Genomic DNA, 25,208 nt, shown 5'->3' on the forward strand with positions numbered 1-25,208 from the left:
ATTGGAAAAAAAATGAGTACCAAAATTATTAAAGAAATGCATCGGACAAAGGTGAGCATCACAACAGGCACGGTGTAAAGCATTCCATGGTCAGGTAAAGCATAGATTTGATACATTGGAGAGCTTCCCCAACACTGCTTCAAGAATGTACTTCAGATCCAGCCTCAAAGCAGCACATCCAAGCTGTACCAGGCACTCTATGCTCTTGTACACATTGCCCTTGTAGAATGTTTCTGAATGAGTTTGCTGGATTGATGACAGATTTGAGATGAAATATAGGCCTAGAAATTCAGTTGCGTGCGCCAGCCGTTAGCGCCTTAGGAGGAGTAGATCTCGAGCGCTAGGCACTTAGCGGCCGGGCGCAGGGCGATCTGCGCCTACGCCCAACTTCAGTAGACATTTAGCGCTGGCGCAAAGTGTTTGCGCGCGCTCAGCTGCGCGCGCAGATTATGACGTCATTTCCTCGTGCAACGCCCTTTGTGTGCCCCAATCCGGAACTTCAGTCGCGCCCGCCCAATGTGGGCGTGGCGCTCCTAAGAACTGTGAACTGGAACGCAGCAGAGGCCATGCGGGCCTCGGGGAGCGCTAATTAAAGGGCACTTACCCTGAACTATAAAGGCCAGCCATTTTGCAGCAATCACTCTTGTGCAACGGATTTCTGGACAGAGACCAAGGAAGAGAGCTTACTGCTTTGGCCCTACATAGGAGAGGTATTTTTGGCTTCAGGCCAGAGCTTGGCAATTCGCCTTCATTGTGAGGTCATTGTTTGCCAGTATATTATGGGGGCTGCATGGGGTGCCAACCCTCAGTTTCAGCATTATGTGCGAAGGGCTCGCAGACACTGTGTGAGAGGGGCAGCCCTGGCTAGACGCAGAGGGGGCAACAGGCGTCCGCTACCTAGGCCTTACCCACTCAGGAAATACCGACAGCAGGTGTCCTATCTCACCATGCCTGCCGCGCAGTGTGTTAGGAGGCTGCGCTTCAGAAGGGAGGTGGTTGCAGAGATCTGCCATCTGCTTCACAGAGATCTGCGTCCACAGCTGAGGTGCAGGACGTCTCTGTCGGTGGAAGTGAAGGTCACGGTGGCTCTGAACTTCTATGCAAGCGGCTCCTTCCAAGCCGCTGTTGGGGACATTGCTAACATATCCCAGTTCGCTGTGCATTGCTGCATCCGCCAGGTGACCAATGCCCTTTTCAGAAGGAGACACCAATTCATCTCCTTCCCCATGACCCTGGAGAAGCAGCAGCAGCGTGCAGTGGGATTTGCGAGAACAGCGGGCTTCCCCATGGTGCAGGGCGCCATTGACTGCACGCATGTGGCTTTGCGGGCACCTAGCCACAATGCCGAGGATTACCGCAACCGGAAGGGCTACCATTCCCTCAATGTACAGCTGGTGTGTGACCACAGGCAGCGCATCCTAGCTGTCAATGCCCGCTTTCCAGGCAGCAGCCACGATGCATTTATCCTGCGACAGACTACTGTGGCTGACATGTTCCAGGCACAGCCTCCCCCAAGAGGATGGCTTATCGGGGACAAAGGCTATCCTTTGTGTACCTGGCTCATGACCCCGCTCCGCGTGCCCAGGACCCCTGCTGAGGAGGCATACAACGAAAGCCATCAAGCCACTAGGAACATCATAGAACAAACGATTGGTGTCCTCAAGCAACGGTTCCGCTGCCTGGATCGTTCCGGAGGATCTCTGCAGTATTCGCCGGAGAGAGTCTCCCAGGTCGTGGTCGTCTGCTGCATGCTGCACAACCTGGCTATCCGCAGGACTCAGGCACTGCCACCTCACGCTGGAGCACCACCTCAGGAGGAGGAGCAGGAGGAGCATGAGGAGGAGGAGGAGGAGGAGGAGGAGTACCAGCCCAGGAGGGAGGCACAAGGTCCAAGGGCCGCCCGTCGGCGGCTTATTGAACGTCACTTCTAGGCCCCCTGTCAGGGAATGGCTTGTGGCAATGAAAGGACCTGAATGCAGCCGCTCCGCAAGCCCTCAGCCGGTTAAGGCAACAACCACTTCAAACATCAAACATGGACAAGCTGAATAAATAAAATGCTTTATTGAACAAACTCAGGGCCCTTCCCACATGAAACCCAAAAACAGACAACACAACCAAAAAACTGTCAGACACATGACTCACTCCCACAACCTGGGGAGGAATAACAAAACATTTCCACAAAAATGGCCTTCATCCTCGGCCTTACAAAAACAACCATCCCCATAAACAAAACAACCATCCCCATAAACAAAACAACCATCCCCATAAACAAAACAACCATCCCCATATAAAAACACATTTGCCCACACCCTCTACTTTGTGGCCCGCGAGGGCGATTCCTTGACCAGCCTTTTGCGGCCCCTGGCCGCCCTGCTGCTCCTCCTCAAAGTGTGCCCAGTGGCTGCTGCAAGGCTGGGGGAAGGCTCCTGAGGGGCACATGGCGTGACGGGAGATGCCCTTGGAGGTCTGCCTAGACGAGCTCTGGCCCTCGAGGGGCCGGCTGGTGACTGCTGCAGCTGTGGCTGGGCAGCAGCAGGCTCTCCAGCAGCTTGTCGCAGCTCCACTGGGGGAGTGGCAGTGGCGGCTGCAGGAATGGGGGCAAGCTGGCTGATGGCAGGTGCTCGCTGCTCGCCTGAGACACTGGCACTCGCCCGGGCCATCACTGCAGCATGCGCAGCAATCTGCTGAAGGACAGACCGCTGTGCTGATGCAGCGCGGCGGGTGCCCTGGCGATGCCTGGCTGACACAGCGAGTGTGGCAGCAGTGAGTGCCCGTACTGCCCTGGTCTGTGCCCGCATCAGACCAGCCAGTGACTGCACGGCACCACTGACCACCTGTCGACTCGCGGACTGCTCTGCCCCGAAATCGGACCGACTCGCGGACTGCTCTGCCCCGAATTCTGCCCGACTCGCGGCCTGTGCGGCTTCGAATTGTTCGAAACTCCTGGCCTGTGAGGCGCCGAAATCGGCCACACTATGAGCCAGGGACTCGATGGCCTCAGGCAACCGTGCCACAACCCCCATGAACTCGGTGTGCCGGCGATCCGAGTCCACGGACATTTGATCGAGGAGGCGCACCTCCTTGGCGAGGGCCGTCTCCGGACTGGAGGCCGGACTCTCCCTCTGGGGAGAAGGCCGCCGAGCTGGCCGACCCTTCCCGCGTTGCTGGATGCCACTGGGCCCAGCAACTACACTCCCCTGCGACCCTTCCCCCCTCTGGGAAGAAGGCCGCCGAGCTGGCCGACCCTTCCCGCGTTGCTGCACGCCACTGGGCACAGGAGCTACACTCCACTGCGACACTTCCCCCTGGCTGTTCTCCAGGGAAGACGTGTCCCCTCCATTGGCATCCCCTGGCGCGGCTGAGGGTTCCCCTGATGGGCCGCCTTGCTCTTCCTCTTCCTCCTCCTCCTCCTCCTCTTCTGAGGGGCTGTCACTGGCAAGTTCAGGGACCTCCTCCTCACCATCTGAAAGCAGGAAGGCACAAGAGTAGCTTTAGAGTGAGGAGAAGGCGTCAGCGAGTGAGGCATGAGTGGTGGCATTCAGCGCATTGGTCGGACAGTGGCAAAGGATGTTGATCTGAAGCGCAAGTGGGACGAGAGAGGTCGAAAAGGTGATGTCCTTACCATTGGTGCCCAGAACAGGGTCGGCATCTCCAGATGCAACGGGGCCAATCACCCGGGCACCCATGAGGCTACCCACGCGCTCTTCAAGGTCACTGAGCTGCTGGATCTGGGGACCGCCTCCCCCGGTCACAGTCCGGCTCTTCTGATTGTGTGCCAGCTTGGCCTGCAAGAGAGAGGACGGCCTCTAAGTACAGTGTGGTGCCCAGATCTTGTGTGCACTGCCTCCCATGGTCGAATAGCTTGGCCAGTGTGGTGCCGTGATCTTGTGTGCACTGCCTCCCATGGTCAAATAGCTTGGCCAGTGTGGTGCCGTGATCTTGTGTGCACTGCCTCCCATGGTCAAATAGCTTGGCCAGTGTGGTGCCCTGATCTTGTGTGCACTGCCTCCCATGGTCGAATAGCTTGGCCAGTGTGTAAAGTGCAGAATGTGCAATTGATGTTCATGTCAGTCCCATAGCTGCTGGACGAGGGCTGGCCATTAGGGCTTTTAGGTCCCTTTGCCCATAATGTGAGGTGCACATGCAAGGATGAGGAGGACACTGGAAAGGGCACTCACCCTGACAATCCTTGTGAGGTCATTGAACTTTTTCCGGCATTGGACACCAGTCCTGGGGACCTCGCTGTTGGATGTGACCCTGTGGGCGACCTCCCTCCAGGCTTTCCTGTAGACGCTGGTGGCAGGCTTCTTGCCACTATCCGGGAACAAGAGTTTGCGTCTCCTCTCCAAAGCCCTAACCAGCACCCTCAAATCATGTCCAGTGAAGCGCTGCGCTCGTTCACGGGCCTTCTGCATCTTTCCCGGCGCTATTTCTGTTCAGCAGCAGTGTTTAGGCCTAGCTGGAGGGCTGCAGTGTCCAGGGCGTGGCAGCAGACGAACTCGACCCTTCCCCCTTTAAGAGCTGGCCGGCGCCAGGGTGTCTGCTGTCAATCAAGAAATGACCGCACCTGCGCTGCGCCCGGCCTCGGCGGTTTAGCTCAGCACCGCCGGCTTTGCGCCTAAAGATAGTTGTGTAACGCCAGTTTTAGCGCTCGAGCAAACTCTTCGTGCGAAGCTACTGAATATCGGCGAAGTCGCCTCGACTTTGCGCCGGGCGCAAACTTTAGCGGCCGCCCGACTTTTCCGCCCCAAAAGTGGCTTTACTGAATTTCTAGGCCATAATGTTTTGTTCGGTGAAATAATGTCCATTGGAAATTGGGTTGAGATTTGTTTGATGTCGAACCCATTGTCCATCAGATTGAGAGGACCCTCCCCTCTGGATTATGTTCAAACTCTGGTCCCGAAGACAAAAGGACAGTTTTTCAATAATTATAATGACATGACAAATCAAGCAGAATGGGATTCTCCTTTCCTTGTGAAAGGTAATTGATCTCTTCTACGTAACCAGAAGGTACATTCTGGTAATAAGGCACTAAGGTCTCCTGCCAATTTGTGGTGTGCTGCACAATTGGACTGAATCATGTATCTCACTCTCAATCAGGACAAATTCCTGAACATATGTTCCTCTTTTCTTTACTACTGATGCAGACAAACTGGCAGAGTCTCCTGAAAGTAGTATGTCAGACAAAATATAAAAAATTACATTTCCTCCTTTGTTCAAGTTCCTTCTTTTCTATCCTCTCTCATACTTGTGCCTCTTTTATCACCCCTATGTTGCCTTTTTATTACTGGTCCAAATTGCTCTGACACATTTAAAGCAATACCATTACTCTTGCTGGCCCTGACCATTGAGAATGCATGCAATGTTCAACAGTAAATCTACCTTGGCGAAAGAATCTCTCTTTCCTTCCATCATATTTGTATGGTACCAGACAATTTAAATGATGTATTTTGATTAAACCCCCTGCAACAACTAGTACGGGACACCACATTTGCCCCATGGCTCAAATGGTAAATGCACTACACAGCATGGCACTGAGCCAGAATTCAGAAGAGTCGCCAGAATTCAGAAGAGTCACCAGTTTTGATCCCAGTCTCTATTGCGTCAGCTGATCTCAGCCAAAAGCACAAAAAGGACATTACAATTGACATTAATACTAAGCTAGAGGGGAGAATATTCAACTAAGGAATCTGCTCCTGACTGCTATCTGGTGAAAGTGTGACATCAGATTACGACAGGACTGCGAATATCTCTGATGCCACCCATAGTCTAATAACCTGCTCGCTATTTGGGCTCACACATGACAAGTCGCAACTTGGACTAGGTACTGGAGGTTGGCTGGTGCCCCAGCATGAGTCACTGCCTTCAGGAGAACAGAAAATTGGAGTGACGAAAATGAACCTCAAATTATCATACTATAATGCGCTCGCAGTTTTATTGAAATGTAAATCTACTTCGGGACATCCTGAGGATGTGGTAAAATGCTGTATAAATACATTGCATCATACTATTACAAAAATGTGACGTCAAAGGCGTAGAAATTTGCAGCACAAAACGGGCGCAATTGCTCGAGCCGCCCGTTACACACCCTGCCTGATACTCAGTTCCATTGCAACACCAGATGAGGCGAATAACACAGATGCGATTCTGTCGGGTTTGCGCTGCCGCCCAAAGCGAATTTCTACCCCAAAGAGTTTTTTTAAGTGATTATACAACATTATGACAAGTCTATGCTCTGATTTATCTTTGTAATCCCTTTTCATAGTCTTCCTGCGAAATATGTAATACTAATTTAAACTACAATATAGATTTTTTTTTGTTGCAGGTTACCAGATAGCTTACCGTCTTGCAACTGCTGAACCAAACAAATTCATCACCACAGAAGTCAGTTCTAATTTCCGACAGTACTCTGCAACAAAGCTGACACCCGAATCTCCATATGTCTTCCGTGTATCTGCGAAGACACGTCGGGGCTGGGGGGAACCGGTGGAGGCAGTTGTGATCACCACAGAAACTAGAGGTAAAGTGTCCGGCTGTGTGTATTGATAGATCCTTCAATACTGAATTTCTAACATATCTGGAAGCATATGGGGATATCAAGAACAAGGAGACATAGGGCAGGATTTTCATTGGGCCGTGGAGACGGGATTGGAGGCGCGTGGGGGGTTAAAATCCCGAAATCAGGGGGCACGAACCCATCCCGCCCCCAACCCGCCTCCATGCCAGTTTCAAAGGAGGCGGGTACCCAACCCACACTGGGACCCGCCTCCCCGAGGCGGGAAGTGGATTAGTGCCTGTTAACAGGCAGTTTTTAGCCTAATCCCTATTTTCATTGTTGAAATGTGGGCTCCAAACCACGCCAATTTAGCGAGGTGGGCCGTCGGGATGAAGGGCTTAGAGGGGTTGAGATGTCCGGTGTTCAGGTGAGTGATGGGTGCATGAGTGCAGAGGTAAGTGTGTTTGGTGTGTGTAAAGTGTTTAAAGAAGTTTTACTTACATTTACATACCTTTAAAGCCTTCCTTCCCTCAGGTCTCGGGGAGTCCCTCATCTCACCGGCACAGAAAGCAGAATGGCTGCGATCTGTCAAAAGTTCCAGCATTCAGCTTTCTGTTCTGGGGAGATCTCTAAATCATCCTGACAGGAAGGAATTAACTTGGAGTACAGATTGTCAGTGTTTGACAGCTTCAAACAGATGTGAAACGCTGATATTTCATCTGTCAAAAGGCCTTGACAGATGAAATATCAATCTGTGACGTCACCTGTTGCCGGGTGGCCCTTAATTGGCCTGTGGGCTCAACAAGGTCAATCAAGTCAAAATCACGTGGGTTGGCTCGAACTCGATGGAGGCGGGGCTACAACCCCGAAAGTTGTAGTCCTGCCTCCTACCCGACGACTCAATAAAAATCCAGCCCTATATATAATCTTAAAATGAGGAAACAGGAGATGGTAAAATTGCAGAAGTGATAGTAGCTTTTTATGGACAGGATATACCTGGGCAATTTTCCACATTGTCAGGTAGATGCCAGTGTTGTAGCTGTACTTGAAAAGCTTGGCTAGAGGCAAGGCTAGTTCTGGAGCACAGGTTTTCAGCACTGCAGCCAGGATGTTGTTCGGGTCCACAGGCATTCATCCAGCAATGTCGTGATGCACTGCAGCAACTCACCAAGGCTTCTTTGGTAGCGCCTCCCAAACCCACAATCCCCACCACCTAGCGACACACACATCTCAGGAATGATTTTTTTAAATGCCCTCTTGTTAATCAGTGCAATCACATATAAAATGGGGTGAGAGGATGAAAAAATTGTATTTATTTAAAATAGAAAATAAGACAAAACTTAGCCAAGTGCATAAGATTGAGTAAAAAGCAGAAAGAAATTTCACTAAAAGCCAGTAGGAGTGTAAATGGATTAGTCAACCAATATTACAAAAATTCTGAGTTCCCTAAAGGTCTTGTGATATTGACTGATCTATCCCAGATCTGGCCTTTTCAGCACAGATAGCCCACTAACTCATTTAATGTTCAGAATTATAGCAAGAGAATGGTACAATTCCAGAAAAGCCATCTGACATCATTTAAAATCTTGGCAGTGAAATAACCTCATGAAGTACTACACAGAAGTATTGCATTCAGCCTTTCCCTAAATAAATTGTGTGCAATTAGTTTTAAAGATATAATATGTTATAATAACATTATATGATGTTTTCTATCTTTAATGGCAATATCATCTCAGTCTTCATGAAAAGACTCATTTAAAACAAGGTAAAATGCAAATTTTGTGCAGGAAAGATTTCTCATAATTTATATTCATCTAGTCTCTGTATGTCATCTGAAGTACATTTTCTAGGTTGTCTTACATTTCATACATGGGTTCTCACTGTACTATGAAGCATGTCCTCATAGACTTTTTGCACCATATGTAAAAAGATGTTCAAATTGTGCTATTCTTTAAATTTAAATTTGAGTATAACATGAATATTTTGTCTGTTATTTTGAAGCTTTTTTATGTTGTACAGATAAAACACGCTATTGTTATTAGTGAACATTTGAAAGATGTATTCTGCAGTACATATATCTTTTAAAATCTTTTAAAGCCCAAAATGACCCAAATATATTTTTGTTCGTTACAATTAATTTTTTTTTAATTAATTAAATTATTTTGGTATATTTAAACTATATGGCCTAGAAATTCGGTGGGCTGCGCCACCAGTTAGTGCCCAAAGAGGGCACTTAGTGGGTTTAGCGCCACTGGCCACGCCTCCCGCGAAATTTAGCAGGGCGCTAATGGCGGCGTTAGCCTGTAGCGCTGCGCCGCCACCGATGACGTCATCGGTGTGCGCAGCGCCCCGCTACCACCCCGATCGCAAAATTTGGTAGCGCCCCCGCTGTAACGCCGGTCGCAATTTGCGACCGGTTCAGGGGGGCCTACCTGCGGCGGTAGAGGCACGGAGGTGTGGGGCGGCCATTTTTTTTGCTGGCCGCCTGCCAGCACCTCTTCGCGCAGCCGTCCCCGGCCTCCTGAGCCCTCCCCCCCCCCCCCCCCCAACCGGCGTTGTGCCGGCTGTCTCCCAAGAGCCCGGCACTTCTCCTCGGTGCCGGGCTCTTTTGCCGGCACTCGCGATCTCTGATCGCGCTGCAGCAGGCCCCTCCCCTTTAAGAAGGGGAGGAAGGCCTGCAGTACCGCAACGCGCCGTGCTGCAATTTTCAGTTGCAGCGCCCCAAGAGGGCTGCGGGGCGCCTCGAGCAGCGCCCCACTTCCGTTTGGGGCGCTGAAACTGAATTTCCGGCTGGCGCTCGCAGCTCCTTCTGGGGCAGTACTTCCGGCGCCCAGGCGAGACTTGGGGCGCCACCGAATTTCTAGGCCTATAAGTGTATAGATCAAGAGAAAGATGTGGGGATAATAGTTGACAGCTCACTAAAATCGTACAAGCAATCTGAGGTGGCTATAGGAAATACAAATAAGGTGTGATGTGAAGACCACTGAGTATAAAATGAAGAGGTTATACAAGAGTAGGAGTTAAGGGACGTTTTGTCAGAGTGGTTGAAAGTGGGTAGCAGCGTCACAGGGTTCTGTATTGGGACAGCTCTGTCTTTAACTGTCCTTATCATTACAAATAAAAAAATTTAATATGTTATCACAGAATCACAGAAACCCCACAGTGCAGATAGAGGCCATTTCGGCCCATCGAGCCTGCACCGACACATATCCCACCCGATCCCTATAACCCCTACACCAACACACATCCCACCCTATCCCCGTAACCCCACGTATTTAATCCCCCTAATACTAAGGGTCAATTTATCATAGCCAATCAACCTAACCCACACATCTTTGGACTGTGGGAGGAAACCGGAGCACCCGGAGGAAACCCACGCAAACACGGGGAGAATGTGCAAACTCCACACAGACAGTCACCCGAGGCCGGATTCGAACCCGGGTCCCTGGCGCTGTGAGGCAACATTGCTAACCACTATGCCACCGCCGACAAATAACAAATTATTAAGTCTAGAACAACTACAAAATGCTGGAAAATTTACCACATAAAGTATCAAATTAACATTTTCTGGAGAGGGTGCATACCCCCAGATTGTGTCCTGCCCCCGCAGAAGAAAAATTGAAGAACCTTTGACAAAACACACTGTGTGGGCCTGTCTGGGTCGCTTTAAACTGACAACTTCAACTCTAGCACATAAATTAGAATGACACTTCAGTAAAGATCTGCAATGATCCCAACCTACAGATGCATTAACCAAGGTCCCATCTGCTTCTTCAGACGGATGTTAAAGATTGAACAAGAGCAGGCATTTCTCCTGGTATCCTGTCAACATTCCTTCCTTAACCAATGCAACTGAAAACATATTAACTGCTCAGTGACCTCAGTGCTGTTTGTGGGATCTTGCTGTGTGCTAAATGGCTGAAACATCTGCCTAGGTTCCAACAGTTGCTGAACATCAAAGTACTTCATTGAATAGTGAAGTGCTTTGAAATGTTTTTGAGACATCGCATTACATAGCAAAGTATATCATTTGCCCCCCACCCTCACTAAATTTATTTCTTTAAAAAGCTTTTGCCAATAATCATGTAACCATACCTCCAATAGGAGGCAACGTCTTCAGGAGAGGAGAATTATTTTTTTAAAGACTGCCATTGAACTTTGGGTTCTCTGTTTTGGAGCACAGGTTTAACAGCTGGTACTACCTAGCAGAACTTCCTAATTACTATTAACAAGTAGCATTCTTTCCAAAGCCAGCAAGCCTCATGATGAAAGGTTTTATAAAAGAGTTGAAAGGCAAAGGGGGAAAAATTGGGTTGCTTTGCGCCGCCAGTTAGCACCCCGAGCGGGGGCGCAAAGTTCCTAGCGCCTGGGCGCAGTGCCGCTAACGCCTCCCGCGAAATTCAGCAGGAGGTTAGCGGTGACCGATAGCGCCCTGTGGCGCTGCACCTCCAGCGATGGCATCATCACCGCGCGTAGCGACCCGTTCGCACCCCGGCCGCCAACTTCAGTTGCACCCCCTGACCTACCGCCGGATGATATGTCCGACAGGGTTAGGTTGGCAGTTTTGCGGCCGTGGCGGTGCAAATTAAAGGGCAGGTGCCGGGCAGCCATTTATTTTTGGGCCGCCTGCCAGCACCTGCCCCCTTTCGCTTCCTCATGCGGGGTGCCGGCCGCGATCGGTCAGCCCGGCAGTCCTCTTGAGTGCCAGGCTGTTTTCCCGGCACCCCGCTCCCCGATGGTCCAGCAGGGCCCCGGTGCGCACTGCACTAGGCCCCTCCGCTTTAATCAGGGGATGGAGGCCTGTAATACCACGGTGCAACGTGCCGACACGCGTGGCGCTGTTGCATGTAGCTCCGTGATATTGACTGGTAGCGCCCCAGGAAGGAGGGGGCGCGCTTCCAGTAGCGCCCTGCCTCCTGCTTGGGGCATTACCACTCAATTATGGCGTAGGGGCGCTAACCTTTTTGGGCGGCGAAGGGGGTGTGGCCAAAATTTTCCTCCAAAATCGTTTTAATTGAGAAGCTAGTTGAGGGTCAAAGCCCATGGTGCAGCACACTATTAAGCTTAAAAAGAGCAGGAGAGAAGATGGGGGTAAATTAAGAAATAGTCGGGTGCGTATTGCCAAGCTTGTAGGAGGACATGGAGTACCTTTAGTTGCATCAATTCGTGTTGCAGTTTGCGTGTTTACTGCTGCTGAAGGTTAGCAATTTCCTGGTGGCAAATGATGCCAACAGAAAGGCACCAGTGACAAAACAGAATGCAATAAAATGCTGCACTGTGATTTTTTTTTTTTACTGAATCCTGGATAAGCAGATTGAGAGATGAATGTGTGCTGAACCATCAAAAACTGGTCACTGCACTATGATTAAGGTTTCTTTACACATATCCAATCAATAACCTGTGTATTGCTCATGCACAACATTGCAAACAAAATCAATCACTTGAAACATAACTTCTAAAAGTATTCCTTACTTGGTATTTATCTATAAAAATCAATGAAGGCGCATGACACAGGGAGGCCATGTCCTGAGCAACACATCTAGTCACTGATAGGCTTTGAACAGTCAATGGCACACTTCAGTTAGCAGAAACTAGCTGTGAATTTCATTATAATTCCCTTTTGATCTTCAATTAGTATTATTACATCTAGTGAAACCAATGGGCCAAATTATTAAAATTTTAAATGAGCTGAAAGGCCATTTACCGTTATATTCCAATTACTCCACATTTGACTTTGTAAGAGGATCGCTCTGAGACTTTCAGTGCCTGAGTTCAAATATTTCAGTCCGTCTTTTTATAGTTTAATTATTCTTGGAAAATTATAATTTCAATCATTCAATTCATTTGAAGTGAAGGCTGTTGATATAGCTACAGGTGAGGTTGAAAGAGATCTAGGCCTGTTAGTAGACTCTCTCTTTAACATATCCCATCCTGTGGAGCAGCGATTGGCAAAACAAATAGAATGTTGATATACCTATCAATTCGTCCAATAAAAGGCGACGAGTTAGGAATGTAACTAAAGGTTTTTATTGACTAAATAACAGAGCCCACCCTCGTGGGTGATCGGGTCCAACAAGGAGGAATACCAGCCAGTCGACTACCTTTATACCTGGGCAGGTAGGTGGAGCCATGGGCGGAGTCGGAGGTGGTCAGCCCAGGTATAACAGCGCGAAAAGAGGCGACCTCGTATAGTGATACAACAGTGAGAACAATACAACAGTGATAACTATAGTGTAACGATAGTGAACGATAAAAGTGGTTTACCACATTCACCCCTTGTTTAGATTTGAGTCCGGCGGGGTGAAGTGTACTACCAGTTCTGGTATGTCAGTCTGTCCGGAGGCCTCGTAAGCCTCTCCGATCGTCGCAGCGGCAGTGCTGCATTATCCGGTGTTAATGCTGGTGTCTGCGTGGTCGGCGAAGGCTCGTGGGGTTCCGGCATGCCGTCTACCTGGGCTGGAATTGGGGGGGTGGTGGGGGGGGGGTAAAGGTGGTGTCTCCGGAGTGCCCGAGGGTGCGAGGTCTCGTAAGGAGACAGTATCCTCCCGCCCGTCTGGGTAAGCCACGTAGGCGTACTGGGGGTTGGCGTGCAGGAGGTTCACCCTCTCGACCAGGGGGTCCGTTTTATGGGCCCTCACGTGCTTTCGCAGCAAGACGGGCCCCGGAGAGGTCAGCCAGGTTGGTAGAGTGGTTCCCGTAGTCGACTTCCTGGGGAAAACAAACATTCGTTCATGGGGGGTGGCGTTAACGGCAGTGCAAAGTAGTGACCGGATGGAGTGCAGCGCTGTCGGGAGGACTTCCTGCCAGAGGGAGGTTGGGAGGCCCTTAGACTTTAAGGCTAAGAGGATGGCCTTCCATACTGTCGCGTTCTCTCTTTCCACCTGGCCGTTCCCTCGGGGGTTGTAGCTGGTGGTCCTACTTGCTGCAATACCTCTCGCTAGTAGGAACTGACGGAGTTCCTCGCTCATGAAGGAGGAGCCCCGGTCACTATGTATATAGTTCGGGAACCCGAACAAGGCGAAGAGGTCGTTCAGGCACTTGATGACCGTGGTACTGGTCATGTCTGGGCAGGGGAAGGCAAAAGCAAACGGGAGTACTCATCAACGATGTTGAGGAAGTACACATTGCGGTCAGATGACGGTAGAGGCCCCTTAAAGTCGATGCTCAGGCGCTCGAAGGGGCGGGTGGCCTTGATCAGGCTTGCTCTGTCCGGCCTATAGAAGTGCGGTTTGCACTCGGCGCAGGTCTGGCAGTTCCTGGTCATGGTCCTGACCTCCTCGATGGAGTAGGTCAGGTTGCGGGCCTTAATGAAATGGTAAAGTCTGGTGACCCCGGGGTGGCAGAGGTCGTTGTGGAGGGTCTGAAGTCTATCAATATGCGCGCTGGCGCATGTAATTCGTGAAAGAGCATCAGGGGGTTCGTTCAGCTTACCTGGCCGGTACAAGATATCATAATCGTAGGTGGATAGCTCGATTCTCCACCTCAAGATCTTGTCATTCTTGATTTTGCCCCTCAGCTTGTTATTAAACATGAAAGCAACCGAACGTTGGTCGGTGAGGAGGGTAAATCGTTTGCCTGCCAGGTAATGCCTCCAGCGCCGTACCGCCTCCACAATCGCCTGGGCTTCCTTCTCGACCGACGAGTGTCGGATCTCAGGGCCCTGTAGGGTCCTTGAGAAGAAGGCCACCGGCCTCCCCTCCTGGTTAAGGGTAGCGGCTAGGGCGAAGTCGGATGCATCGCTCTCCACTTGGAAGGAGATGGACTCATCCACTGCGTGCATTGTGGCCTTGGCTATGTCTCCCTTGATGAGGGAGAAGGCCGCGTACGCTTCCTCCGTGAGGGGGAAGGATGTGGACTTCATGAGGGGTCTGGCTTTGTCCGCATAATTGGGCACCCATTGGGCATAGTAGGCGAAGAGCCCCAGGGTTCTCTTAAGTGCCTTAGGGCAGTGGGGGAGGGGTAGCTCCATGAGGGGGCGCATTCTTTCGGGGTCGGGGCCGATGAGTCCGTTCTCTACTACACAGCCAAGGATGGCAAGGCGCGAGGTGTTAAACACACATTTCTCCTTATTGTAGGTGAGGTTCAGCCGTTGGGCCGTACGGAGGAATTTCTCCAGATTCACGTCATGGTCCTGCCGGTCGCGGCCGCAGATGGTGACGTTATCTAGATAGGGGAATGTGGCCTGCAGTCCGTTCTGGTCAACCATCCGGTCCATCTCCCTTTGGAAGACCGAGACCCTGTTGGTGACACCGAAGGGGACCCTAAGGAAGTGGTATAGGCGCCCAGTCGCCTCGAAGGCGGTGTACTGGCGGTCCTCGGGGTGGATAGGGAGTTGGTGGTAGGCCGACTTAAGGTCGATGGTCGAGAATACGCGGTATTGTGCAATCTGATTGACCATGTCAGATATGCGGGGAAGGGGGTATGCGTCCAGCTGGGTGTATCTGTTTATGGTCTGGCTGTAGTCGATGACCAGGCGATTTTTATCGCCGGTCTTAACGACCACGACCTGGGCACGCCAGGGGCTGTTGCTCCCCTCGATAATGCCCTCTTTCAGGAGGCGCCGCACCTCAGAGCTAATGAAGGCTCTGTCCCCAGCGCTGTACCGCCTGCTCTTGGTAGCGACGGGTTTGCAGTCGGGGGTGAGGTTAGCGAACAGGGAAGGTGGCGGCACCTTGAGGGTGGATAGGCTACAGGTGTTACGCGGTGGGCGGTTTAACATTCGCTGGTTGTCGACTGTGAGTGGGGGGAGGGGTCCACCGTATGCTAGGGTTACACTTTGGAGGTGGGATTGGAAGTCCAGCCCTAGTAGGACGGCAGCGCAGAGCTGGGGGAGGACGAGGAGTTTAAAATTTTTATACTCCGTACCCTTAACCGACAAGGTCACAACACAGTAGCCGCTAATGTCCGTGGCGTGGGACCTCGATGCCATCGAGATTCGGTTGTGCGTTGGCAGGACAGGGAGGGAGTAGTGGCTCACCGTGTCTGGGTGGATGAAGCTCTCCGTGCTTCCGCTGTTGAACAGGCAGGTCGTGGCGTGGCCGTTTACTTTGATGTCCATCATTGACTTGGACAGGTGGTGTGGGCGGGCTTGATCCAGAGTGACGGAGGCTAGTGTGTAGGTGAGCGAGCCGTTGTCGTCTGCGGGCGAGGCGGTCGTCGGGTCCGGGGGCCCGGTGGCAGTCGGGCGTGGTGGGTAAAATGGCGTCTCCCACGAGGTAGGACAAAATGGCGGAGAAGATGGCTGCCCCCATAACTCACATGAGGCACTATTGGGGTCGGTTGCCTTGATCAAAGATGGCCGCCCCCATGACTCACGTGTGGGGATGCTGGCCTCCGTTGCCTTGAAAGAAGATGGCCGCCCCCACAGTTCGCATGAGGCACTGCTGGCCTCTGAAGATCCGCTCCTGCAGGCCTTAGAGAAGTGGCCTTTCTTCCTGCAGGTTGAGCAGGTAGAGTTCCTGGCTGGGCAGCGCGACGTCGGGTGCTTCTCCTGGCCGCAAAAGAAGCAGCCGGCGGCCCGATCGCGGGTGCCCGATGTCGGAGCCGGTACCGGGGGTGGCAGTCCCGGTCGGGTCCGGGACGCCGACGCTGAGGTAGGTCCCGGGGGCGGCGCTGCGAAGGGTATTGTGGTAGGGGTCAGGCCCGAGTCCCAGGGTCGCGAGCAGTACCTGGAAAACGCCTCCTGGTCCTGATGGGCCACCTCTAGGGAGAGAGCGAGGGCTTCAGCTTTGTCCAGGTCGAGGTCTTTAGCTTCAAGCAGTCTTTGCCGTGAGTAGTCGGACCGTAGGCCTTTCACAAAGGCATCGCGGATATTATCTTCCGTATTTTCAACAGCCGTCACCGCTTTAAAGTCACAGTTCCTGCCGAGTGCTCTTAGCGCCCGTAAAAATTCAGCTACAGACTCTCCTGGCTGTTGCGGGCGGGATCTTAGGAGGTGCCTGGTGTACATGTAATTTACCGGGCTCCGGTACTGCTGTTTCAGTAGGTTGATAGCGGCCTCGTATGTAGTCGTGTCCTGGATGAGTGCGTATACTCTCGGGCTCGCTTGGGCGTTCAGAACTCTTAGTTTGGATCTCTGAGGGACGCCGGATTCTTCCAGGTAGGATTCGAAGCAGTCCAGCCAGTGTTTGAAGTTGAGGGCTGAGTTTGCTGCCTGTGGGTTTAGATCCAGGTACGGTGGTTTGAGGGCTTGCAGCCAAGCCGGCTGGTGTGGCTGGCGTAGCCCGGTGTCTGAAAGCTGCTGTGGCTGTGCTTCTGGGAGGGCTTCTGGCTGGCCAGTAGTAGACATCTTTAAAATTTAGTCAATAAAATTGATATACCTATCAATTCGTCCAATAAAAGGCGACGAGTTAGGAACGTAACTAAAGGTTTTTATTGACTAAATAACAGAGCCCACCCTCGTGGGTGATCGGGTCCAACAAGGAGGAATACCAGCCAGTCGACTACCTTTATACCTGGGCAGGTAGGTGGAGCCATGGGCGGAGTCGGAGGTGGTCAGCCCAGGTATAACAGCGCGACAAGAAGCGACCTCGTATTGTGATACAACAGTGAGAACAGTGATAACAATACAACAGTGATAACTATAGTGTAACGATAGTGAACGATAAAAGTGGTTTACCACAAATGTTAAACAATATGGCCAAATCTGTAGAGTACAAGTGTACTGGCCGCGCTAGACATGCTCCTATCTAGTTATCCAGCAAGTTAAACACTTATTCAAAATAATTCTTCGTGAAGCTGTTTCGCTGTTTGAAGCCTTTACTTGAACAATTTTTGTGAAATTGTAAACAAAGACAAAGTATGTTTTGTACATAAACTGAGTACTATACGTCCGATATTACATAAGATATAAACATATTTACAACAGTAGAATAGACTAATTGTATAACTAACTAACATTTGGACTCACTTCTGTAACTATCAAATATTAACCTTTTATAAACATAGTGTTATCAAAATACTACTCTGACAACGTTGCTATTATGCTAACAAACAAAGATACTCACAGATATTGCGCTTGGCCTAACATATGAAATCAGATTACATTGGATTGTGAATCCCTTATGGAATCCTCCATTACTGCCAGGTTCTTCCTGGGATTCTACTTCCTGGGTTACATAGGAAGAAAGGTACGAAGGGCAAATGACCTCTCACAGGAAGAAAGGAACAAAGGTCAAATGACCTCCCACAGGAAGAAAGGAACAAAGGTCAAATGACCTCTGTTTCATACAAACACACTGCTAACACATAACCACCACCAGAGGATGCTATCTGCACATAAAATAGTCCATCGGTCCAGAACAACAAGTCTCATTGACACTATGCCATGTTCTAGTCAGACCACTTCTTGAACACTCTGCCCAGTTATCCAGACAGAAGAAAAACATTCAGATTCTAGAGGTGGTTCCGAGAAGAATCATGAGCCTGATTCTTCATAACTGAGAAGAGACTGAAGAAAGAAGGAGTGAATAAGGGGACCTGATTTTGGTGTACAAGATAGTAAATGATATAGAAAAGGAAAATCTGGAATGCTTCGAGTTAAATAATGACACCAGGACAAGGGAGCACATGCTCAAACTAGGGCAAGGCAAATTTAGGACTGATGGTGGGAAGGTGGTCTTCACACACAATATGATCAATACATGGATGGTCTTTCAGGTAGGGCAATGGAGGCAAAAATCTTGGAATCATTTAAGAAACATTTGGGTGCTATGACAGAAATACCAGTAGGTTCTTCTGGATGGATGAGCTAGGATGGGCTGAATAACCTTCCTCATCCCTTTTGTAGGTCATTTGAGGTCATACATAGAAACATAGAAGATAGGAGCAGGAGTAGGCCATTCGGCCCCTTGAGCCTGTTCCGCCATTTAATGAGATCATGGCTGATCATCCAAATTCAGTACCATGTCCCTGCTTTCTCCCCATATCCCTTGATCCCTTTAGCCTTAAGAAATATATCTAACTCCTTCTTGAATATATTTAATGAATTGGCCTCAACTGCCTTGTGTGGTAGAGAATTCCACAGGTTCCTCCTCATCTCAGTCCTAAATGGCTGACCCCTTATCCTTAGACTGTGACCCCTGGTTCTGGACTCCCCGCCATCGGGAACATCCTTCCTGCATCTAGTCTGTCTAGTTCTGTTAGAATTTTATAAGTTTCAATGAGATCCCCTCTCATTCTTCTAAACTCTAGCGAATATAAGCCTAATCGACCCAATCTCTCCTCATACGTCATTCCTGCAATCCCAGGAATCAGTCTGGTGAATCTTCGCTGCACTCTCTCCATGACAAGAACATCCTTCCTCAGATAAGGCAACCAAAACTGCACACAATACTCAAGGTGTGGTCTCACCAAGGCCCTGTACAACTGCAGCAAAACATCCTTGCTCCTGTACTCGAATCCTCTCGCTATGAAGGCCAACGTACCATTTGCCATCTTAACCGCCTGCTGCACCTGCATGCTTACCTTCAGCGACTGGTGCACAAGGACAACCTCGCATTTATCCACATTATATTGCATCTGCCATGCTTCTGCCCAATCACCCAACCTGTCCAGATCATACTGGAGTTTATCGGTATCCTCCTCACAACACGCACGCCCACCCAGCTTTGTGTCATCTGCAAACTTGGAGATATTACATCTAGTTCCCTCATCCAGATCATTAATATATATTGTGAATAGCTGGGGTCCAAGGACCGATCCTTGCAGTACCCCACTAAGTCACTGCCTGCCACTCGGAAAAAGAGCCGTTTATTCCAACTCTTTGCTTTCTGCCTGCTAACCAGTTCTCTATCCAAGTCAATACCTTGCCCCCAATCCCATGTGCCTTAGTTTTACACGCTAATCTCTTATGCGGGACCTTATCGAAAGCCTTTTGAAAATCCAAATACACCACATCCACTGGTTCTCCCTTATCTATTTTACCAGTTACATCCTCAAAAAATTCCAGTAGATTAGTTAAGTACGATTTACCTTTTGTAAATCCATGTTGACTTTGTCTGATCCGGTCACTTTTTTCCAAGTGCTCTGCTATTACATCCTTTATAATGGACTCTAGCATTTTCCCCACTACCGATGTCAGGCTTACCGGTCTGTAATTCCCCGTTTTCTCTCTACCACCCTTTTTGAACAGTGGGGTAACATTAGCTACCCGCCAATCCATGGGTACTGTTCCAGAGTCTATCGAATTTTGGAAGATGACCTGCAATGCATCTACTATTTCTAGGGCCACTTCCTTAAGTACCCTAGGATGTAGATTATCAGGCCCTGGGGATTTGTCGGCCCTCAATCCCATCAATTTCCCTAACACCATTTCCCTACAAATACTGATTTCTATCAGTTCCTCCCTGTCATTAGACCCTATGTTCCCCGACATCTTTGGGAGGTTATTTGTGTCCTCCTTTGTGAAGACAGAACCAAAGTATGTATTTAATTGGTCTGCCATTTTTTTGGTCCCCATTATAAATTCCCCTGATTCTGACTGCAAGGGACCTACGCTTGACTTCACCAATCTTTTTCTCTTCACATATCTCTAAAAGCTTTTACCGTCAGTTTTTATGTTCCCTGCAAGCTTACTCTCATATTCTATTTTCCCCCTCTTAATTAATCCCTTTGTCCTCCTTTGCTGAATGCTAAACTGCTCCCAATCCTCAGGTTTGCTTATTTTTCTGGCCAAATTATATGTCCTCTCCTTGGAACTTATGCTATCCCTAATTTCCCTTGTTAGCCACGGTTGAGTTCACCATTTTTGTTTTATTTTTATGCCAAACAGGGATGTACAAATTCTGTAGTTCAACCATGCAATCTTTAAATGTTTGCCATTGCCTATCCACCATCAACCCTTTAAGTAACGTTCCCCAATCCATCCTAGCCAACTCGTGCCTCATACCATCGTAGTTTCCTTTATTTAAATTCAGGACCCTAGTCTCTGAGTCAACTAGTTCACTCTCCATCTTAATGAAGAATTCTATCATATTCTGATTGCTCCTCCCCAAGGCGTCTTGCACAACAAGATTGCTAATTAATCCTTTCTCATTACATAATACCCAGTCTAAGATGGCCTGATCTCTAGTTGGTTCCTCGATATATTGGTCCAGGAAACCATCCCGTATACACTCTAGGAATTCCTCCTCCACAGTATTGTTACTAATTTGGTTAGCCCAATCTATATGTCGATTAAAGTCACCCATGATAATTGCTGTGCCCTTATTGCACGCATCTCTAATTTCCCATTTAATGCCATCCCCAACCTCAGCATTACTGTTTGGGGGTCTGTATACAACTCCCACTAACGTTTTCTGCCCCTTGGTATTTCTCAGCTCTGCCCATACAGATTCCACATCATCAGAGCTAATATTCTTCCTTACTATTGTGTTAATCTCCTCTTTAACCAGCAATGCTACCCCGCCTCCTTTTCCTTTTTTCCTGTCCTTCCTGAATATTGAATACCCCTGGATGTTGAATTCCTAGCCTTGGTCACCCTGGAGCCATGTCTCCGTAATCCCAATTATATCATATCCGCTTACATCTATTTGCGCAGATAATTCATCCACCTTATTACGAATGTTCCTCGCATTAAGACACAAAGCCTTCAGGCTTGATTTTTTAACACTCTTAGGGGGAAAAATTCAGTATCGCCCCGTTTGGGGCGCCATTATCGGCCGTGCGCAAAGTTTAGCGCCTGGCGCTAATTATCGCCTCCGACGGCAAACTTGGCTTTTATCGCCCCTGGAGGTGATTGGAGTGCTAAATCAGGCGCTTCATACCTGTCTTAAGGCGCAAAGGCCAAGGAGTGAGGCGCTACCTCACAGCGCTGGCGAAGCTCATGTGATGTCAGTCAGCAATGGAACACAGACACACTGGCGCCGGCCAGTTCTTAAAGGGGAGTTTTGACGAAAGGTCATCGACCTGAAACGTTAACTCTGTTTCTCTCTTCACAGATGCTGCTTGACCTGCTGAGTTTCTCCAGCATTTTCTGTTTTTATCTTAAAGGGGAGGGTTGATTTTGCTCTCCATCCACATCCTGCTCATTGCAGCCTTGAATCTTGGCCAGGAGAGACCTGTACATAAAATCTGCTGGAAAGAACAATGGAGAGACCCAGGGAAAGAGCTCAGAGTGCAGCCCCCACAGTCTCTTCTAAATAAATACAAGGAAGGGCAAATCAAAATGAACCTGCAAAGTGCTGCTCAGTATGCAAAACTCCTTCACACTGAATCTCTCCAGAAGTCTCTCTCTCTCTCTCTCTCTCTCTCTCTCTCTCAGAATGTGTGGTGCAAAAATGTCACCAACAAAAAAAGGCAGGAAGCGGTCGCCTTTAAATAGCGCTCCTCCAGTCCCTTCCTGACTGCAAAATGCTCCCCTCAACCTGTCGTTGCTAGTGGCAGGCGGCGCCACTCAATATCTGGTGTGGGGTGTTACCGGGGCATTGCGCACTCGACTGACGTCATGATCTGCCGGCGCAGGAGATCGTGGCGGTAGTGTTTAGCGCCGCCGCAAAATGTCTAGTTAATTTTGCGAGCAGTGCAAACATCGCCGCGCCCGGGCGCTAGTTGCTTTGTGCCCCATTAGCGCCCTCTTAAGGCGCTAACGGGAGGCGCAATCAACTGAATTTTCCCCCCTTCGTCCTTTTAGAATTATTATTTACTGTAGCCCTGTTTGATTTACACCCTTGATTTCTCTGCCTTCCACTTTTGCTTTTCTCCTTCCTGTCTTTTGTTTCTATCCTTGCTTCCCTTTCCTCTGTCTTCCTGCACAGGTTCCCAACCCCTGCCATTTTAGTTTAAACCCTCCCCAACAGCACTAGCAAACACTCCCCCTAGGACCATAGGTCTTTCCATGAGCTCTCCAGAATTGTAGTTGGAACACTATAAATTCAGCCCCATCAGTACCCAGGTATAGCAACAGAAAGTGCTGGAAATACTCAGCAGGTCAGGCAACATCTGTGGAGAGAGAAACAGAGTTAACGTTTCCGGTCGATGACCTTTCGTTAGAACTGGAAAAAGTTAGAGATGTAACAGATTTTAAGCAGGTGCAGAGGCAGGGAAAGGGGATGGGGAGGAAAGAACAAAAGGGAAGGCCTGTGATAGGGTGGAAGGCAGGAAAGATTAAATGACAAAAGGGATGATGGTGCAAAGCATAAGGAGATGGTAATGGGACAAGTAAAGAATCAAAAGATGGGTCGAGAAGAGGTGTAAATGGGAATGGCAGAAACATCAACAGCTGCCATGTCAAAAAACAGGGGCAGAGGTTATGGTCTGAAAGCATCTTGTTTTTTTTTTTGCAGACCGCCCGCAGCCACCCACTAACCTGACAGTACCTCAGTCTAAGATTCGTGGTCGCAGCTTGCTGTTACGGTGGAAACCCGGCAGCGATGGTTCATCACCAATACGATACTTCACAGTGCAAACAAAGGAACTACCTAACATGGAATGGCAGACTCACACCTCTTCAATCAGCCACGACGCTATATCATATGTGATAGAACGGTAATATGTGCAGTCTGTCTATTGTGTATAAAATTCTATAGCTTATATATAGAGAATATTTATCAAGTACCTTGCATTAAGAAAAAGCTGCACTAATTGCCTGCCAATCAACTGATTGTGTAAGATTGAAAGAAAACCAGGATTCCTGGAAACCTGAAATAAGAACAGAAAATGTTGAAAATACACAGGAACCCAATCAGAAGCTGGAAAAGAAATATCGATAAAGTTAATGTTTCATCAGTTCTGATCCAGGCTTACAAAATAACATGATCCTGCATTTCCTGCCATCATAAAGTCTTGCAACATCCTCCCATGGATACCGTTTGACACTGTTTGCTCACCAGGGAAAACATTCATATTGAGCGAGAAGAGTAATTTGATAGCTTTTTGTACTTTCTTATGTTCTTCCTTTAAATTGTATCTGTGGTTTCAATGATAAGGGCAGTTTTATCTGATAAACTTAACAATACAAAACACAACAATACACCAACCTAGAGCCAAGACAAGCAATCAATGTCATATACAATATCAGCCAGTTGGTTACTTTATATAATTGGTAAATACAACAGTTATAGTCTGCTTAAGTATTCCACTGATGAAGTCTGTACACAAGCTTGGTTTAAGAGTATAACAGGAAACTCCAGCGCGAGCACATCTGTCTCTTTTCTGTTGCTGTTACCTGGAGCTGTTCCCAAAGGAGAAACCTAAGGCTGCTCTCAACAAATCTGCATCTCCAACATAGTGGAGAATCACAGATATTCCACTTCTTATTTTTTTAATTTAGTCACACCCAAGCTTTGTATTGAATCATAGAATGATACAGCACAGAGGAGGCCATTTGGCCCATCGTGCCTGTGCCAGCCCTTTGAAAGAGCTATCCAATTAGTCCCACTCTCCTGCTCCTTCCCCATAGTCCTGCAAATTTACCCCCTTCAAGTATTTATCCAGTTCCCTTTTGAAAGTTATTGAATCTGCTTCCACCACTCTTTCAGGCAGTGCATTCCAGATCATAACAAATTGCTGCGTAAATTTTTTTTTCTCATGTCGCTTGTGGTTCTTTTGCCAATTACCTTAAATCTGTGTCCTGTAGTTACCAATCCTTTTGCCATTTCTACTCTATCAAAACCCTTCATGATTTTGAACACCTCTCTCAAATCTCCTCTTAACCTTCTCTGCTCTAAGGAGAACAACCCCAGCTTCCACATAACTAATCTCTCCACATAGCTGAAATCTTTCATCCCTGGTACCATTCTAGTAAATCTCATCTGCACCCTCTCTAAGGCCTTGACATCCTTCCTAAAGAGTGGTGCCCAAAATTAGCCACAGTACTCCAGCTGGGGCCTAACAAGTGTTTTATAATGGTTTAGCATAACTTCCTTGCTTTTGAACTCTATGCCCCTATTTATAAAGCCAAGGATCCTGTATGCCTTTTTAACAGCCTTCTCAATTTATCCTGCCACCTTCAAAGACTTGTGTACATACACCCCCAGGTCTCTCTGTTCTTGCATCCTCTATAAAATTGTACCATTTAATTTATATTGCCTCTCCTCATTCTTCCTACCAAAATGAATCACTTCACACTTCTCTTTGTTAAATTTCATCTGTCATCCCACTTCACCAGTCTGTCCATGTCCTCCTGGAATCTGTTACTGTCCTCCTCATTGTTTATATATTTCCGAGTTTCATGTCATCTGCAAACTTTTAAATTATGCCCTGTATATCCAAGTCCAAGTCATTAATATATATCAAATAGAGCAGCAGTCCCAACACCGACCCCTGGAGGATACCACTGTACCCTTGCCTCCAGTCTGAAAAATAACTGCTCACCACTGCTATCTGCTTTCTGTTCCTTAACCAATTACGTATTCACGCAGCCACTGCCCCTTAATCCCATGAGCTTCAATATTGCTAGCAAGTCTATTATATGGTACTTTAGCAAACGCCTTTTGAAAGTTCATATACACAACATCAACCGCACTACCTTCATCAACCCTCTCCACTACTTCATCAAAGAACTCAATCAAGTTAGTCAAACATGATCTGCCTTTAACAAATCTTAGCTGGCTTTCATTTATTAACCCATATTTTTCCAAGTGCCAATTAATTTTGTCCTGGATTATTGACTCTAAAAGATTCCCCACCACTGACATTAGGCAGACTGGCCTGTAGTTGTCGGCTTTATCCCTCTTTTTTTGAACAGGAGTGTAATATTTGCAATCCTCCAGTC

At 48.7% G+C, this 25,208-nt stretch overlaps 1 protein-coding gene across 2 annotated transcripts in view; it reads left to right on the forward strand.

Annotated features, from left to right (window-relative positions):
* Nucleotides 1–25,208, forward strand: part of sdk1a (sidekick cell adhesion molecule 1a) — an 897,759-nt gene that overhangs the window by 784,560 nt on the left and 87,991 nt on the right. For both annotated transcript variants that reach the window (XM_086000285.1, XM_086000286.1), the window contains 2 exons: nt 6,326–6,520; nt 22,780–22,981. In XM_086000285.1, coding sequence (XP_085856411.1) covers nt 6,326–6,520; nt 22,780–22,981 — 397 coding nt within the window. The remainder of the gene's footprint in view (nt 1–6,325; nt 6,521–22,779; nt 22,982–25,208) is intronic.

The sequence above is a fragment of the Somniosus microcephalus genome, chromosome 11 (assembly GCF_052327205.1).
Source record: "Somniosus microcephalus isolate GS21.2 chromosome 11, FLI_Smic_1.0, whole genome shotgun sequence".
Lineage (NCBI taxonomy): Eukaryota > Metazoa > Chordata > Chondrichthyes > Squaliformes > Somniosidae > Somniosus > Somniosus microcephalus.